The sequence below is a fragment of the Nerophis ophidion genome, linkage group LG08 (genome assembly GCF_033978795.1).
Source record: "Nerophis ophidion isolate RoL-2023_Sa linkage group LG08, RoL_Noph_v1.0, whole genome shotgun sequence".
In the NCBI taxonomy this organism is placed as follows: Eukaryota; Metazoa; Chordata; class Actinopteri; order Syngnathiformes; family Syngnathidae; genus Nerophis; species Nerophis ophidion.
Window position 1 is genome coordinate 58,038,374 of NC_084618.1, and position 17,094 is coordinate 58,055,467.

The window sequence follows — 17,094 nt, forward strand, 5'->3', positions numbered from 1 at the left end:
TCACGTCCGTTGTGTCCTGAGCAAGACACTTCACCCTTGCTCCTGATGGGTGCTGGTTGGCGCCTTGCATGGCAGCTCCCTCCATCAGTGTGTGAATGTGTATGTGAATGGGTAAATGTGGAAGTAGTGTCAAAGCGCTTTGAGTACCTTGAAGGTAGAAAAGCGCTATACAAGTATAACCCATTTATTTATTTATCATTTAAGTTGCATTATTTAGATCCCCTGCAGGCCACTGGAAGTTAAAAAGTTCACTCATGTTTTTTTCTGTACCTTTAATTAGTTTTAACGACTACGAAAATCTTTTTTTGCTAAATCACTGTAAATTGCTTTGTGTCAATGCAATTTGGATATATTTGTGTATCTTCTGCTCAGTGGCCTCATGGTTACAGTGTCCGCCCTGAGACTGGAAGGTCGTGAGTTCCAACCCCAGCCGAGTCATACCAAAGACTATAAAAAATGGGACCATTACCTCCCTGCTTGACACTCAGCATCAAGGGCTGGAATTGGGGGTTAAATCCCCAAAATGAGTCCAGAACGCGGCCACCGCTGCTGTTCACTGCTCCCCTTACCTCTCAGGCGGTAAACGTGGGGATAGGTCATATGCAGGGGGTAATTTCACCACACCTAGTGTGTGTGTGTGTGTGTGTTATTTCATTGTTTATTATTCATTACTTTAATATTTGCTCATTCAATGCTAAAAGCTCTCTCCTGTTACTTCAGTGAATTCAATAAACAAACATTTGAGAGAGTTACCACAAGCAAACGGCACTTATTTTGTGGAATGACCCTCAAGGGATGAGCTCGAGGCCAGGATGTGGTACCAATGGGATGGTAAAAAAAATTACATTGCATGAAAAAGAGCATTTTATTAAGACAAAATGCTTATATGTACAATAGCAGAGATGAGCTTCTGTAACAAAAATAACAAAACCTAAATAAATTGTGTGTTGGAAGTGTTGGAAAACATATTCTTCATTCAGCATTGGATATAAAAAAGCTACAGTGTTTTTAAAACATTTATCTGTCATAATTAATTCCGCAGGAGTGCAGACACATTTAGTTACAAAAATAAATACAAGTTGGAGGAGATGTTGAATGCTGGTAGAAAAAGTCAGTATAATGCCGCATCCTGCTCATACAGAATTCATACAGTAATAGTAGAGTTGAATGTATCCTTTAGAGCCAGGGGTGCCATGCAGGGTCCATGCGGCACAGATTGTCCAGGCTGTTGGCTGCAGCCACCAAAGTGTTGACTTTACTCTCGCCTCCCTCGAACTGAGCCAAATTATGCAAGCGGGTCATGATGGCGGTGACGGCCTTCTGGACCAGTGACACCAGCTGCTGGGAGTCCATGTTTTCAGGCTGGCCGGCCGGGGACAGCGGCATGGACGTGTCCTCCTGGGTCTTCTTGTGCCAAGCAATGATCTCGTCGCGCAGGACCGCCTTCAGGATGCCGTCCACCTGTTGTCAATAAAACACTTTCAGTTACGCTTTACAATTGAACAAAAAGTTGTGTGAAAATATACAATGTTCCAAACTGATGGTTGACTACAGATTGAAAGTTTGGTATAATGTGAGCCACATAGTGCATACATGCCAACCCTCCTGATTTTTCTGGGAGACTCCCAAATTTCAGTGCCCCTCCCGAAAATCTCCCGGGGCAACCGTTCTCCCAAATTTCTCCCGATTTTCACACACTTAAGTGAATGCAAGGCATACTTGGTCAACAGCCATACAGGTCACACTGAGGGTGGCCGTATAAACAAGTTTAACACTGTTACAAATATGCGCCACACTGTCAACCCACACCAAACAAGAATGACAAACACATTTCGGGAGAACATCCGCGCCGTAACACAACATAAACACAACAGAACTATATACCCAGAAACCCTTGCAGAACTAACTCTTACAGGACGCCACAATATACATCCCCCCCAATTGTATGACATAGCATCAGTTAAACAAGAATATGAAAAATAAGTTGGCAAGCGTCAAGCACCGAATTATATGACTAAGGTCATGCATAGCATAAAAAATAGCGGTAACATTTAAGTATGGGGAACATATTCACCATTAATTAGTAACATATTGGCTCTTAAGTAGTCATTAAGTACTTTTTAATGCCTTATTCTGCATTGCCTTATTGTACAACCAGTAAACAATTAACTATGAGTCTTCCGTCAATAACCTAAATATTCTATTCTTAGGAACGTTTATTTGGTTTTGTATGTAATCTTTTAGATGACATTGTTTTTCAAATAAAGAAACACAAAAATAAAAATCATGGTACCAGTGTCAGCATGTGCGAAAATAACTGTCGTAAAACAAGTTGACAGAAATTAAGTAGTTTTTGCGCATGCGTGGACTGATCGTGTAGTGACGCTGTGGACCCATTCATGGTGGCTTAAGGGACAGTTCGTAGAAAATACATCAAAATATATTCATTAGAATATAAGACGACCTTAAAAATAAGAGGGGTCATATTTTTAGAACTGCAAATTTGACGACTGTCATTGACCACCATTATCTCAAAGTTAGCATCTCTTTAAATTACTGTTGTGCGCATGTGACTGACAAGAGGAAAAGCTCCGTTTTAAATTTTGGTCAATAACATATTTTATTCTATAGCAGATGTTTGACTAGTTTGTTATTATCATTTTAAATTATAACAAGTAATTTGTCATGCCATTTTTATTTTTAATGGTAGTTTGTCTTAATATGCTCTGTGATTGGCTGGCAACATGGATGGATGGACTTAGTGACCTGTGGGTATCAGGATTCAACAAAGCTAGAAGTCTCTGCTAAAATTGACTAAGATCCTGGAAATTTATAGTTATGAATCAATTTGGAAATAAACAAAACAAAATGATTACCGCTAACATAAAGAAGATTTTGTCATTTTCTTGTGTCATTTCCAGTCAAAAGAACCCCATTTGACTGACAAAGAAATCACTTTAACTCATAATTTGGTTAGAGTACGAATCATTTTGGGGCTTAGCTGTATATGCGGCTGGCAGCTGCCACATTATAGCAGTTTATGAGATTCTAAACTAATTCGATAACCGGTAGGGTTTATCTGAAAGTCATCATTATGTGTCTCGGAATGCGGTTTGTGTACGCACAATATGCCAATCTGCAGGGAATGGTTTTCCTCGGCTGTGTGTTTAGGCAGAAAATGTAATAAAAAAGGACTGTTTATAGAAAAGTCAATCTCAAACAAACACGCAAAGCAGGCTGCAATTTAGGGTGTGCCAGTGTCCCTCTTGGGCAAAGCTATGTGCACTGTTAGCAGCTCATTATGGCCACGGAGACTTGAAATACATCACCATCTAAACCACAACACCAGCAATCATCACCTAACTAGGTACACACGCCGCTCTCTTGTTTTGACGTGTTGCTTGTTTATAGGAGTTATTTGGGGATGGTGTGATTGTCCCATGTTGGCACTGCTGCCTTGAAACCGGCAGTCACAACACAACATGCTTGACTACTTGTGTATTTGTGTGTACACTCCACAAGCCTTACATAGTCACCGCAAGGCCGCCACTACCGCCCTGGACTAAAACTAGACCTGCTTGTGTCCAGGTCACGATAAAGAAAGGGGTCGCCAACCCATCGATCGCGATCGACCAGTCGATCTTTCGGACCCTACCAGCCAATCGGGAAAATATTAGGCAAAAAATAAAGTATTACCGAATTTTACGGACCATAGGGCGCACCGGATTATAAGGCGCACTGCCGATGAATGGTCTATTTCCCATCTTTTTTCACATAAAGGCGCACCGGATTATAAGGCGCATTTAAGGAGTCATATATATGTATATATATATATTTATATATATATATATTTTTTTCTAAATGAAAAACACTTCCTTGTGGTCTACATAAGATATAATGGTAGTTCTTTGGTCAAAATGTTGCATAGATGATGTTTTACAGATCGTCTTTAAGCCGCTTTCTGACAGTCCCTTCCGGATCTGCCGTTTTGTGTGCGGTCTTATTTACATGGCTCACCGTCGGCACCGTCTCGTCCACGCCATCTTTGTTGTTGCGGTGTAGCGTGCAAGGACGGGAGTGGAAGAAGTGTCAAATCACAAGGTGTATGCATTTTGCTGTGAGCTTGCATGCAAATTTGGATGCCTGTATTCATGGGGTTTTGCGGTCATGCTATGTTGTGACGTCACAGCGAGGTAGAGGTATTAACTTAAAGTTTAAGTACTAATGATTGTCACACACACACTAAGTGGGGCGAAATTATTCTCTGCATTTGACCCATCACCCTTGATCACCCCCTGGGAGGTGAGGAGAGCAGTGAACAGCAGCGGTGCCGTGCCCGGGAGTCATTTTTGGTGATTTAACTCCCAATTACAACCCTTGATGCTGAGTGCCAAGCAGGGAGGTAATGGGTCCCATTTTTACAGTCTTTGGTATGACTCAGCCAGGGTTTGAACTCACAACCTACCGATCTCAGGGCGGACACTCTAACCACTAGGCCACTGAGTAAGACTTATTATTTGGACATCAAAATCAGGCTATGAGGAAACACAAACAAGGTAGGCCAAAGTATTATTTTCATCTAATCTTGGCATGTGCATATTATCACATTTATGCAGAGTCTAATTGTGTGCAGGCGTACCTACTTTTGTGACTGGGTGAATTTATATAATGTTTATACAGACGTGACGACTTCAAGATATATACTATATTTACCTGTGTACATTTTCAAAAGATAAATTATGATACTAGAGGAAGAGGCGTGGTTTAATTTGCAATCTGGGAACGCCTCCATAATCGAACATCTTGCAGACAGACTCAAAAAACGGGTTATAAAAGTGACGGTGGAGCAAAATTTACCCCAAAGCATATTAAATATGTAAAGTGCATCCGGAAAGTTTTAACAGCACCTCCCATTTTTTGTTATGTTACAGTCATTCATTTTTGGCTTCTGAATTCTACAGATAATGCCCAATAATGACAATGTGAAAAGCTTTTTATTTTTTTATATTTTGCTAATTTATTAAAACAAAACAAAACAAAAAAATCACATGCACATTAGTATTCACAGCCTTTGCTCAATCCTTTGTTGATTCACATTTGGCAGGAATTTCAGCCTCAAGTCTTTTTGAATACAATGCCGCAAGATTGGCACACATTGGGCAGTTTCGCTCATTCCTCTTGGCAGCACCTCTCAAGCTCCATCAGGATGGATGGGAAGCATTGGTTTTCCGCCAGAATGTCTCTGTACATTGCTGCATTAATCTTTCCCTCTATCCTGACTTCCAGTTCCTGACGCTGAAAAACATCCCCACAGCATGATGCTGCCACCACCATGCTTCACTGTAGGGATAGTATTATCCTGGTGATGAGCGGTACCTGGTTTCCTCCAATGATGCCTGGCATTCACGCAAAAGAGTTCAATCCTTGTCTCATCAGACCGGAGAATGTTTTTTTCATGATTTGAGAGTCTTTCAGGTGCTTTTTGGCAAACTTTTTCCCACGAAATGACTTCCGTCTGGCCACTCTACCATACAGAACTGATTGGTGGATTGCTGCAGAAATAGCTGTCCCTGCGGAAGGTTTCCTCTCTTCAGAGAGGAATGCTGTTGCTCTGACAGAGTGACCATTGGGTTATTGGTCACCTCCCTAACTAGACTAAGATGAATGCAGCAATGTACAGAGACATCCTGGATGAAAAGCAATGCTTCCCATCCAACCTGATGGGGCGTGAGAGGTGCTGCAAAGAGGAATGGGCGAAACTGCCTAAAGATAGGTGTGCCAAGCTTGTGGCATCGCATTCAAAAAGACTTAAGGCTGTAATTGCTGCCAAAAGTGCACCAACAAAGTATTGAGCGAAAACTGTGAATACTTACATACATGTATTTTTTTTTTTTTTAACAAATTTGCAATTAAAAACAACAAAGGTCTACTGTCTGTATAATCCTCAAAAATAATATATTCTATTTTGAAATAAAGCTGTGAAAACACATAATGGGGAAAAAGTGAAACGCTGTGAATACTTTCCGGATGCGCTGGATTATCTGGACCAGAAGGAAGTGTTTTAAAAGGTAGATTAAAATCATTATAGGTTCTTCTTAAAGCAAAAATAAATGTCTGCATTGTCATTTTTGCTGGCCCTAATATATAGGTACAGGAAATTTACCAATAAATGTATAAATAGAAAATATTTTTAATAATATGAATTAGAGCTGCAGCTATCAAGTATTTTAGTAATCGTGTAATTGATCGATTGGTTTGTTCGATTACGCGAGTACTTGGATAAAACACAGTTTACAGCATCAATGCCAAATTTTAGGGAAAATAGTTGAAATTAACGATTTTTCTGCTTGCCATGACCATTCTTTTTTTCAAATAAATGCACATCTTTAATATTAAAGTTGTACTTTTAACACAGGTGCTGCATGCGTTAATACAAACAAATAAAATAATCAGCCGTACACCGTCACACAGATTATCTTCACTCTCATGTGCGCTCTTTCGCCACGGCCGTGCTTATTTAACGTTTTGGGAACTCGATGCAACCTGGATTTTAATTATTCTTATTAGAATCATTAAAAAAACGAATCAAAGAAACATAAAATGTTTTTAGCTTTTATTCTAATCAAATTAATTGATTAATTGTTGCAGCCTTAAGATGAATGTGATGAGCTCGTTTCAATGCTTGTGTTGTATTACAAACCCTGAAGCAAAATGATTCTATATTTTTGATTCCAATTTACTGAATTAACAGCACTTCTGTTCTGTCACAACAGATTCAAAATTAATCAACAGTTAATTAGTTCCACAATAATGATTGATTGATGGATTATTATGCTTATCCCAAGCCAGAACCCTCTAAGGATGTACTCTCACTCCAGATGGCCCCCTTCACACGTAAACTCACTTCCTCTTCCTTTTGGCACAGTAAGTTGGCCAGGACACAGCATGACTGTACTGTGATGCATCTTGCAACATCCTAATGATGACCAACATATTTCATGAAAGAAAAATCAATACAAAGACTCAAAATTATTCAAAAGTCAAACACAAGACACACTCGCTCATCCTCGATCGACTACATTTGGGTGCGTAATAAAGGCGTGTCTTTTAACGCGCAAGTAATTAATGACAGTTGCCACATTCCTCAAAATAAACCATTAGAATGACTTGAAATAACCCATAAAGTAAGGGAAATAAAGCTTACCTTAAAGTTTGGCTGCGCAAAGCAGCGTGCCACAGCGATCATTGAGGCCGTGAGCGGGCCTGAGACGCCAATGGTGGTCAGGAACTCTGAGATGTTTGGCGTCAGGCGGAAAGGAACAGGCCTATTGGCGTCCAGGTCACCCGTGGCGTCATTGATGTCGAAGCGGAAGTAGGAGACGTTCAACTTGCCGGTGTCCTAGCAGAGTGGAAAGAACAATACGTTAGCAGTGTTCCAAAACAAAGAAGGCAGGTGATGATTTGACTTATGTGTCAACATGGAGCTGAAATCACACTTGAGGTACCAAGCAACAGTACTATTGATCCATCGTCCTGGACGGTCACAAGTCGCTATCAGCAGCATAAGATCTATAATTCTCCTTGCCTCTCGCTGACTTAAATATATGCAGCCAAGTTTGCATCTTTAAGCTTGTGTATATGAGAGAAGGGTGTGACCCGAGCAGCCATTCAAGCCACGATAAGCTCCCTTATATGAAATTGTGAGAGGCTCTGACAGCTTTATGATGGTGCAATTTTCTGCACCTTCCCCCAGCCCCTCTTCTACTGCCGTCTGCTCCTTCTAGGCCCCGCGGCGAACCTCGGGGCAGTGGGCCGAGACACCAGCAACCCCCAGCCCCCACCCCCTAACCCTCCAGGGAGCTCTGATAAGCCTGCAGACAGTTAGAGGCGAAGGCTGACGCACAGAAAGCTAAAATCAGCATGCTAGTGAACACCTTCGTTTTGAGGGGCTGTTGAAAGTATGAGATTATGGAAACATCATGATGGACGCTGGCTTCTTTTATAAACAAATGTTTATCATTCTACAGATGAACCTTGATTTATGTCCTTTTTGGTTTACAAACGTTTACATCGCACCAAATATGCCTTTGTGTGCGAACTATGTCACAACATACGAATGCTTTATTCATTCATTCATTTCGGATGCTGCTATAAGCAATCGGGGGCTGACATTTTATGACATCACTTCCTTTTCTCCCACTTTGAAAAGGCGGGACCCCTACGTCACATCCTGTAAACACAGACTTTTAGAAGAGCTTCAACAGTGAGCGGCACTTCTGTTGTGTTTATTTCCACAATTGTCATACCTTGCGTCGGTCAAAGCTGTGTCAGCCTCTCTTAAAGATCACTTGTGCGATCGGAAACTCTCAGTCTCTATGTATAGCTTCGGGTTGCTATCTAGTTAGCCTTCGGTTTATGGCCCCTTTAGTTTGACGATTTTCTCAGCAAAGGCGGATTTGTACTGCAGCAAGTCTTTAGTTGTGATGAGACCGAAAAAGATGCCACAGCGGACCTTTATTACAGCGAAGGAGAAGGCACTACCGGGACACAAGCCGATGAAGGATCACTTCACACTGTTAGTTTGTGCTAACGCTAGCGGTGTCTACATGAAGCCACTGCTTTTTTATCACTACAAAACTCCCACAGTGCTCAACAATGGCACAAATATTCCCAGTGTGTGTATGAACATTTAAGCTTGCTAATAAAGTTGTGTTGTTTGGATAAAAAAATTGATTGTAGAGTTAACCCCTTTTCATGTTGGTTTTGCATACACACACGCGCACACACACACACACACACACACACACACACACACACACACACACACACACACACACACACACACACACACACACACACATATATACGTGCATATACACACACACACATTATATATAGTGTATATAAACATATACATATATATATACACACACACACATATATATGTATATATATATACACACACACACACACATATATGCGAGTGTATTTATATCCATAAGTGTATATATAAATACATATGAATATGCATATGTATATATATATATATATTCATATATATATATACATGAGTATATGTATATATATGTGTTTATATATATATATATATACACATACACATACACACACACACACACACACACACACACACACACACACACACACACACACACACACACACACACACACACACACACATATACACACACACATAATTAAGTGTAAGTATACACACACACATACATACGCACAGTGTAGGGACTTTTGTCATGGCCGGAACCAGTTATTCATGATACTCATAGAAAACTCTTGCTTCACTATACATACGTTTTGGTTCACGAACCATATTCGTAAATCGAGGTTCCACTGTACATAAAAACCACGGTGATCATTACAACATGGAAATTAAAGTGATTCTCAAGAGATGACGTGGATATGAATACACAATAGGCTCTGTAGCGCCAACTGGAACATAAAATTAAGCAGGGTTGGGCTCCAATATGTCTAAGTGGTGTCCTGTCCTTGCACTCTCGCGCCCGTGTGTGTGTATGTTTATATGTGTATTCCGCATCACAATCCTTCTGTGTCTAATGGGATCTGCTGAATAGAACAGGCAGAGTTGGGGCTTAATACCGGTTGACCGGAGGAACGCTTGTCAGCAAAGGGCGATGAGGATCAGAGAGGAGGGGCAGTTGAGTGACATAATCATCTTTAATAATGACTTTGGAAAAACCTGACTGCGGACGCTGAGAGGTAGCTGCACACACACATCAATGCAGCCCTTTTAAATTGAAACATCTTTGATAGTTGGGAGTGAAGAGGGACTGCATATAACCCTCTGTCAAAACAGCCTTCGCATTGACAGCGGCTGGCTGACTGATAGACATTAATACGAATGTCACAGGAGAGAAGGATGATTTATAAAAGCTAGACACAGAGCGAGTAATGGTGATCTCTTAATGCATCTATGCGCCTGTGTATTAAATGAAAGTGCATCACAGCCTGTTTGCCCTTGAAAGCGAGCCTGTGTGTTCACGTGTACTACCTGTGCTATTTGCAGCATCTCGGGGTTCAGCCGATTCAGGTGGAGCATGAACTCAGCCAGGCCGATGAGGGCCAGCTGGATGGTGAACATTTTCCGGAAGGTCCAGTAGTCGGTGGCGTTGGGGAAGGTGTGGAGGGCCCACTCCTTGAGCATGCTGCGTGGCACCATGTTGCCCTGCACCTCCTTCAGGATGTCCCGTAGGACCTGGTGGCAAAGGGTTGAGCAGACAAGAAATTGGCGTTAGTTGTAGGGAAAGTCACTACTCGTTATAAGACAACCTTGATCTTTTTCAAGAAACTTTTTTTTTAAACAATATTTGTTTTGACAAAATTGAAGATCATTCATCACATTCTAAGGCAGTGGTAGGGAACCTATGGCTCTAGAGCCAGATGTGGCTCTTTTGATGACAGCATCTGGCTCTCAGATAAATCTTAGCTGACATTGCTTAACACGATAAGTAATGAATAATTCCGCTGGTAATCATTGTTAAAAATAACTTTCAGAATATAAAACATTCTCATGAATTTTAATCCATCAATCCGTTTTCTTCCGCACCTGTTCATTAGAAGTGTTTTATTTTATTATTATTGGTTAACTTCAGAATAACAAGATATGGTATGTCGGCAATTCTATCTATACCGTATTTTTCGGACTATAAGTCAGTTTTTTTCACAGTTTGGCCAGGGGTGCGACTTATACTCAGGAGCGATTTATTTGTGAAATTATTAACACATCACTGTAAAATATCTAATACTATTATTTAGCTCATTCACGTAAGAGACTAGACGTATAAGATTTCATGGGATTTAGCGATTGGGAGTGACAGATGTTTGGTAAACGTATAACATGTTCTATATGTTATAGTTATTTGAATGACTCTTACCATAATATGTTACGTTAACATACCAGGCACTTTCTCAGTTGATTATTTATGCGTCATATAACGTACACTTATTCAGCTTGTTGTTCACTATTTTTTTATTTATTTTAAATTGCCTTTCAAATGTTTATTCTTGGTGTTGGGTTTTTATCAAATACATTTCCCCAAAAAATGCGACTTATACTCCAATGCGACTAATATATGTTTTTTTCCTTCTTTATTATTCATTTTCGGCAGGTGCGACTTATACTCCGGAGCGACTTATACTCCGAAAAATACGGTAATTATGTATATATAAACAGAGGTGGGTAGAGTAGCCAGAAACTGTACTCAAGTAAGAGTACTGTTACTTTAGAGATTTATTACTCAGGTAAAAGTAAGGAGTAGTCACCCAAATATTTACTTGAGTAAAAGTAAAAAGTATGTTGTGAAAAAACTACTCAAGTACTGAGTAACTGATGAGTAACCTCAAATAATGCATAAAAACATAAAAATAGCAATGAGCAAATTCGGAGCCAGGAATATCTCTTAAGCAACTAAAACAATAACATATATTAAATAATAATACATATAAAAAAAAAGGCAAATTGAGCCACAATAACTTAACAGCACCATAGCCTTAGTAGGCATTCATTGATTGATTGATTGATTGATATTTTTATTAGTAGATTGTACAGTACAGTACATATTCCGTACAATTGACCACTAAATGGTAACACCCCAATAAGTTTTTCAACATCAATCAATTATTTAATAAATGACCAAGTCGAGGTGATCTACCTCATATATACATATACACACGTATCATATACATACACACACATATCATACATATTAATATGTCCAGGGTGTACCCCGCCATCCGCCCGATTGTAGCTGAGATAGGTGCCAGCGCGCCCCGCGACCTCAAAAGGGAATAAGCAGTAGGAAATGGATGGATATATATATATATGTATATATATATATAGATAGCTATATATATATACAGTATATAATTTATATTTATTTATTTTGCTGTTTTTGTTTACATGTTAAAGGTGTTTTAATGAATATACATGCATGTTTAACACATATAGATTCCTATCTTTCATGAAGACAAGAATATAAGTTGGAGTATTACCTGATTCTGATGACTTGCATTGATTGGAATCAGACAGTAGTGCTGATATACGTCCACGTTTTCAAATGGAGGAGAAAAAAAAGTTCTTCCTTTCTGTCTAATACCACATGAAAGTCGTTGGTTTTTGGCATCTTATTTGTCCAGCTTCTATATTCGTTTTTATACACTTTACAAGAAATACATTGGCGGCAAACTCCGTAGATAGCTAGCTTGTTTGCGCTGGCTTTTGGAAACTCTTATTTTGTTAGCGCAGGCGCGATGGAGCAGCACTTTTATTGTGAACACAGGAACTGTGCGATCAGTCTTTAGGCTTTTGACGGGAAGTACGGTTGAAATAAAAAGTGTCTTTTTTCCTTTACACTTTTGATTGATTGATTGAAACTTTTATTAGTAGATTGTACAGTACAGTACATATTCCGTACAATTGACCACTAAATGGCCACACCCCAATACGTTTTTTCAACTTGCTTAAATCGGGTTTTACGTGTGACGGTCATGTGACCACCTGGCAGTGTTTGATTGGTCCAACGTCACCAGTGACTGCATGTGATTGGTGAAACGCAGGCATGCGTACATCCTACTTTGAAAAACCAAAACAAACATTAATAGATCGATAAAAAAAAAAGTAGCGAGTAACGAGCTGAATGTACATGAATGGAGCGGAGTAAAAGTAGCGTTTCTTCTCTCTAAATATACTCAAGTAAAAGTAAAAGTATGTTGCATAAAAACTATTCTTAGAAGTACAATTTATCCCAAAAGTTACTCAAGTAGATGTAACGGAGTAAATGTAGCACGTTACAACCCACCTCTGTATATAAGTACACACGCACGCACACACACACACATAAACATTTGTTTGTATGTATGTATATATATATATGTATATATATATATATATATATATATATATATATACACACACACATATATACCGTGTATATATATATACACACATATATACCGTATATATATATACACACATATATACCGTATATATATATATATATATATATATATATATGTATATATATATATATATATATATATATATATATATATATATATATATCTATATCCATCCACCCATTTTCTACCACTTATTCCCTTTGGGGTTGCTGGTGCCTATCTCAGCTACAATCGAGCGGAAGGCGGAGTACACCCTGGACAAGTCGCCACCTCATCACAGGGCCAACACAGATAGACAAAAAACATTCACACTCACATTCACACACTAGGGCCAATTTAGTTTTGCCAGTCAACCTATCCCCAGGTGCATGTCCTTGGAGGTGGGAGGAAGCCGGAGTACCCGGAGGGAACCCACGCAGTCATGGGGAGGACATGCAAACTCCACACAGAAAGATCCCGATCCCGGGATTGAACCCAGTACTACTCAGGACCTTCGTATTGTGAGGCAGACGCACTAACCCCTCTTATATACATATATATATATATATATACATATACACACACACATATATATATATATATATATATATATATATATATATATACACACACACACACATATATATATATGTATATATATATATACACACATACACGTATGTATATATATATATATATATATATATATATATATATATACACACACACACATATATATATATATATATATATATATATATATATATATATGTATATATACTTCTTGATAAATGACCATGTTCTCAAAAGAGCTTTCTACTTTTTCATGCACTCCGACTTAGGTTGTTATAAATATTGAGTTAACATTTCTAAAACAATGGCCTGTGCGTTAACTGTGCGTCTTATTTATATTTCAGATAAAAGAACGCCACAGCTACATTATAATTAGAGCATTTAAAGCGAGCCTATTCAACTGGTGTCCTGGGAACGTCACCAAATCGGCCTCAGAGTTTAGTTCATAATTTGGGAGACAATCATTTTTGCAGCAAATTTAAAAAAAAAAAAACAGAGTGTTGTATAGAGGAACTTGGAACACTGTAAAAACATTGACAGATCCTTGCATTTAAATTTTAACATTGCTAGCAAACATAGAAAACTGGGGTCCAAACTTGGGATTTACAAAACTGATGAGTTCTTCAAGAGACCCTTTTAAGTCCTCTCCTTTTTTGGCTGTTACACATCTTTTGTCGTAATGTGATTTTTTTAACTAAGGTGCTGCTGTAGCTTGTTTACTTCAGATACAGTCAGTTGTCATGTGTTCAACTTCTTTAGTCAGACAAGTGGTGTTTATCAAGTTTCCCTTTCAGGTCCTCTTTTTTCCATCATTCGGGCTATCCATGTGGTGGCCCGCGACTTAAATTTAAAAAACTTAAAGAGGGAATCACATTTTTGGAGCAGATTTTTTAGAACAATACAGTGCTGTCATAGAGATAATCTTTGACTAGTTTGTTTGCAAAACACAAAACAACAGACCGTTCCTTTAACTGAAAAATAAATAAACCAAAATCAAATGACTACTGTAGAGGACGCTGGTTCTCCAGAATATACAAAATAAAACCAATAGTGAAGGGAGAAGTTTGGTCCACCGGTCCTTAGCTTTCTGGAAATGTGGCGCCCAAAACAATGTAGTTTAATATCTCTGATTTACGGTAAGTGGTGTTGCAATACTTTTTCCCATATAGTGTAGCTAATCAGACATGTCTACCTGGTGGCTGGCTTGTGTGCCTCTAGCTTGCACAGTAGCAAGGCGATCATAATATCTGGAAATAGGGTTGTCATGCTCGATCCCCTTCTTTGCACAACGCTGCTTGTAGATTTCCACCAGTGACAGAGACGAAGGGTTGTCCTCTACTAGCCGCATTTGAGGAGACACCGCCACCACTCGGGGCACTGAAAGAAAAAGAGGAGGGGTGGGTGATCGAAAGGCGAGAGTAGGAGAAAAAGGGTGAGGTAGTCAGAGGCATTCATTATAAATGTTAGCAGAAACAGTTAAACCACAGTCTAGCCCTGCAACTGAGATATTTTAAAGCTAAGGGCGTGCCATCAGTCGACACCAAGCAGGGTCAAAGAAGGTAAAAAGCCTGCTGGTTGAACCGCACATTCAAAAAAAATAACTAATCATTTACTTGCAACCCAAATAAAATCAATTCCAGTCATTCCAGTTGCGAGGAAATGGGTTGGAACGGAGTGTTTGAATTCCCCCACCCATACTCGCCTTTTAAACAAACCAATCAACTGCATAAATGGGCAAACATCTGGGTGGAGGTAAACCACAAGGGAATAACGAGAGAGCGGAAATAGTGCATTTGAAAGGGAACTGAAATGCTACACGGAGGGTGTAAGGCAGAGACGGAGAGAAAATGAAAGTCACATCAAGTTCTGAGTGCAGAATAGCACATTCCTGTTCTCCAAGGACGCAAAGTCCCGAGCTTATGTAAAATGTAAAACTTTTACCAGTGAAGAAGAGGTGTCTTTTGGTGGTCTCTTTCCTCTTCTCCAGACAGGGATTAAGGAGTCGAAGGAGCTGTAGAACCCTCTCCTCGCGGCGAGACTCAGTCAGGCAGGCGTCGTTCATCACCAAGTAGGGATAGATCTTGCCATTGTGGCCACGGATGTAGAGGCGCCGTGCTGCCGTATTGTGCTTCTGAACAATCTCTACTCTGGGCATGAACCTGGAAAGTGACAAGGAGGAGACCATTGGACAAATATTCATGCAAAAGATCTGCCTCTGTCATGAGAAGTGATAGATTTTGTCTCTTACAATACCTGGCGATTTTGATGTAGTAGTGCGTTGGTTTGGGCATGAGGAACTCTCCAGGGATCTCCACCTCGGCCGTCTGTGCAGAGAAGTTGCTGAGGAAGCGGCACTTTTCCTCTATGAGGAAAAACTTGGGCAACTGCTTGGTCTTGGCTTCCAGGATCTTGATCCACTTCTTGAGCTTCGAGATCAGATTGTGGAGTTTCATGGAGCCGGGCACGCTAAAGTCAAAGTCTGGTGGCAAAGAGACAAATACAAGGACTTACAATGCTGAGCCTGAAGAACAGGTTGATTTCTGGGCAGAAGGTTCTTTTGGCACTTGATCTTAGATGCCATCAATCAATCAATCAATCAAGCTTTATTGCAGACTAAAACGTCCAAATAGACATATAATCAGACAGTACACAAAAAAAATATATAGTGTAAAAGGCATTATTATAAAATATTAAAACCAGTGTTTGTGCATATTCAGTAAAAAGGCCTCTAATAAATAAATAAAAGCAGCAGGAAAATATATATATATGTATATATATATATATATATATATATACTTTAAAAACGCATCTACACATTCTATAAAAGGCACAGATACCAGTGTTTCCATATATATCAGTGCAAGCAAGATCCCAGGTGTGCCCGTTACCCTTCCATGTAGCTGTATGCCCCCAGAGTCAATGCTGAAACTTTGTGCGGGTTCGAAACCTCTCTACACATCAGTGAAATTAAGTGATTTATATTTATAGAGCGCTGTTCTCTAGAGACTCAAGGCGCTTTACATAGTGAAACCCATTATGTACATCAAGGGTCCCCAAACTTTTTTACTCAGGGGCCACATTGGATTAAAACAATTAGGCCTATATATATATATATATATATATATATATATATATATATATATATATATATATATATATATATATATATATATATATATATATATATATATTATCATAGGTACACTTTAACTGTGAGAGACAGAAGGTGAACAAAAAAAATCTAGGAATTCACATTGTACGAATTTTAAAGAATTTATTTGCAAATTATGGTGGAAAATATTAGCTCAACCAATCAAAGCTCTCACTGATGGAAGGAGGTTTTGGCTCAAAATCTCACGATACATGGCCCCATTCATTCTTTCCTTAACACTGATCAATCGTCCTGTCCCCTTAGCAGAAAAACAGCCCCAAAGCATGATGTTTCCACCTCCATGCTTCACAGTAGGTGTGGTGTTCTTGGGATGCAACTCAGTTTTCTTCTTCCTCCAAACACGACAAGTTGAGTTTGTAAAAAAATGGATATATGGATGATACAGCATAGGATTGGTAGAATGTCCTGTGGTCAGATGA

At 39.3% G+C, this 17,094-nt stretch overlaps 1 protein-coding gene across 2 annotated transcripts in view; it reads right to left on the minus strand.

The window, feature by feature from the left end:
* Positions 1-851: 851 nt before the first annotated feature.
* The window catches only part of trrap (transformation/transcription domain-associated protein), a 170,029-nt gene continuing 153,786 nt past the window's right edge, over positions 852-17,094 (minus strand). For both annotated transcript variants that reach the window (XM_061909070.1, XM_061909069.1), the window contains 6 exons: positions 15,757-15,982; positions 15,445-15,662; positions 14,696-14,880; positions 10,046-10,249; positions 7,205-7,399; positions 852-1,461 (listed from right to left, as the gene is read on the minus strand). In XM_061909070.1, coding sequence (XP_061765054.1) covers positions 1,177-1,461; positions 7,205-7,399; positions 10,046-10,249; positions 14,696-14,880; positions 15,445-15,662; positions 15,757-15,982 — 1,313 coding nt within the window. In that variant the 3' untranslated portion in view covers positions 852-1,176. The remainder of the gene's footprint in view (positions 1,462-7,204; positions 7,400-10,045; positions 10,250-14,695; positions 14,881-15,444; positions 15,663-15,756; positions 15,983-17,094) is intronic.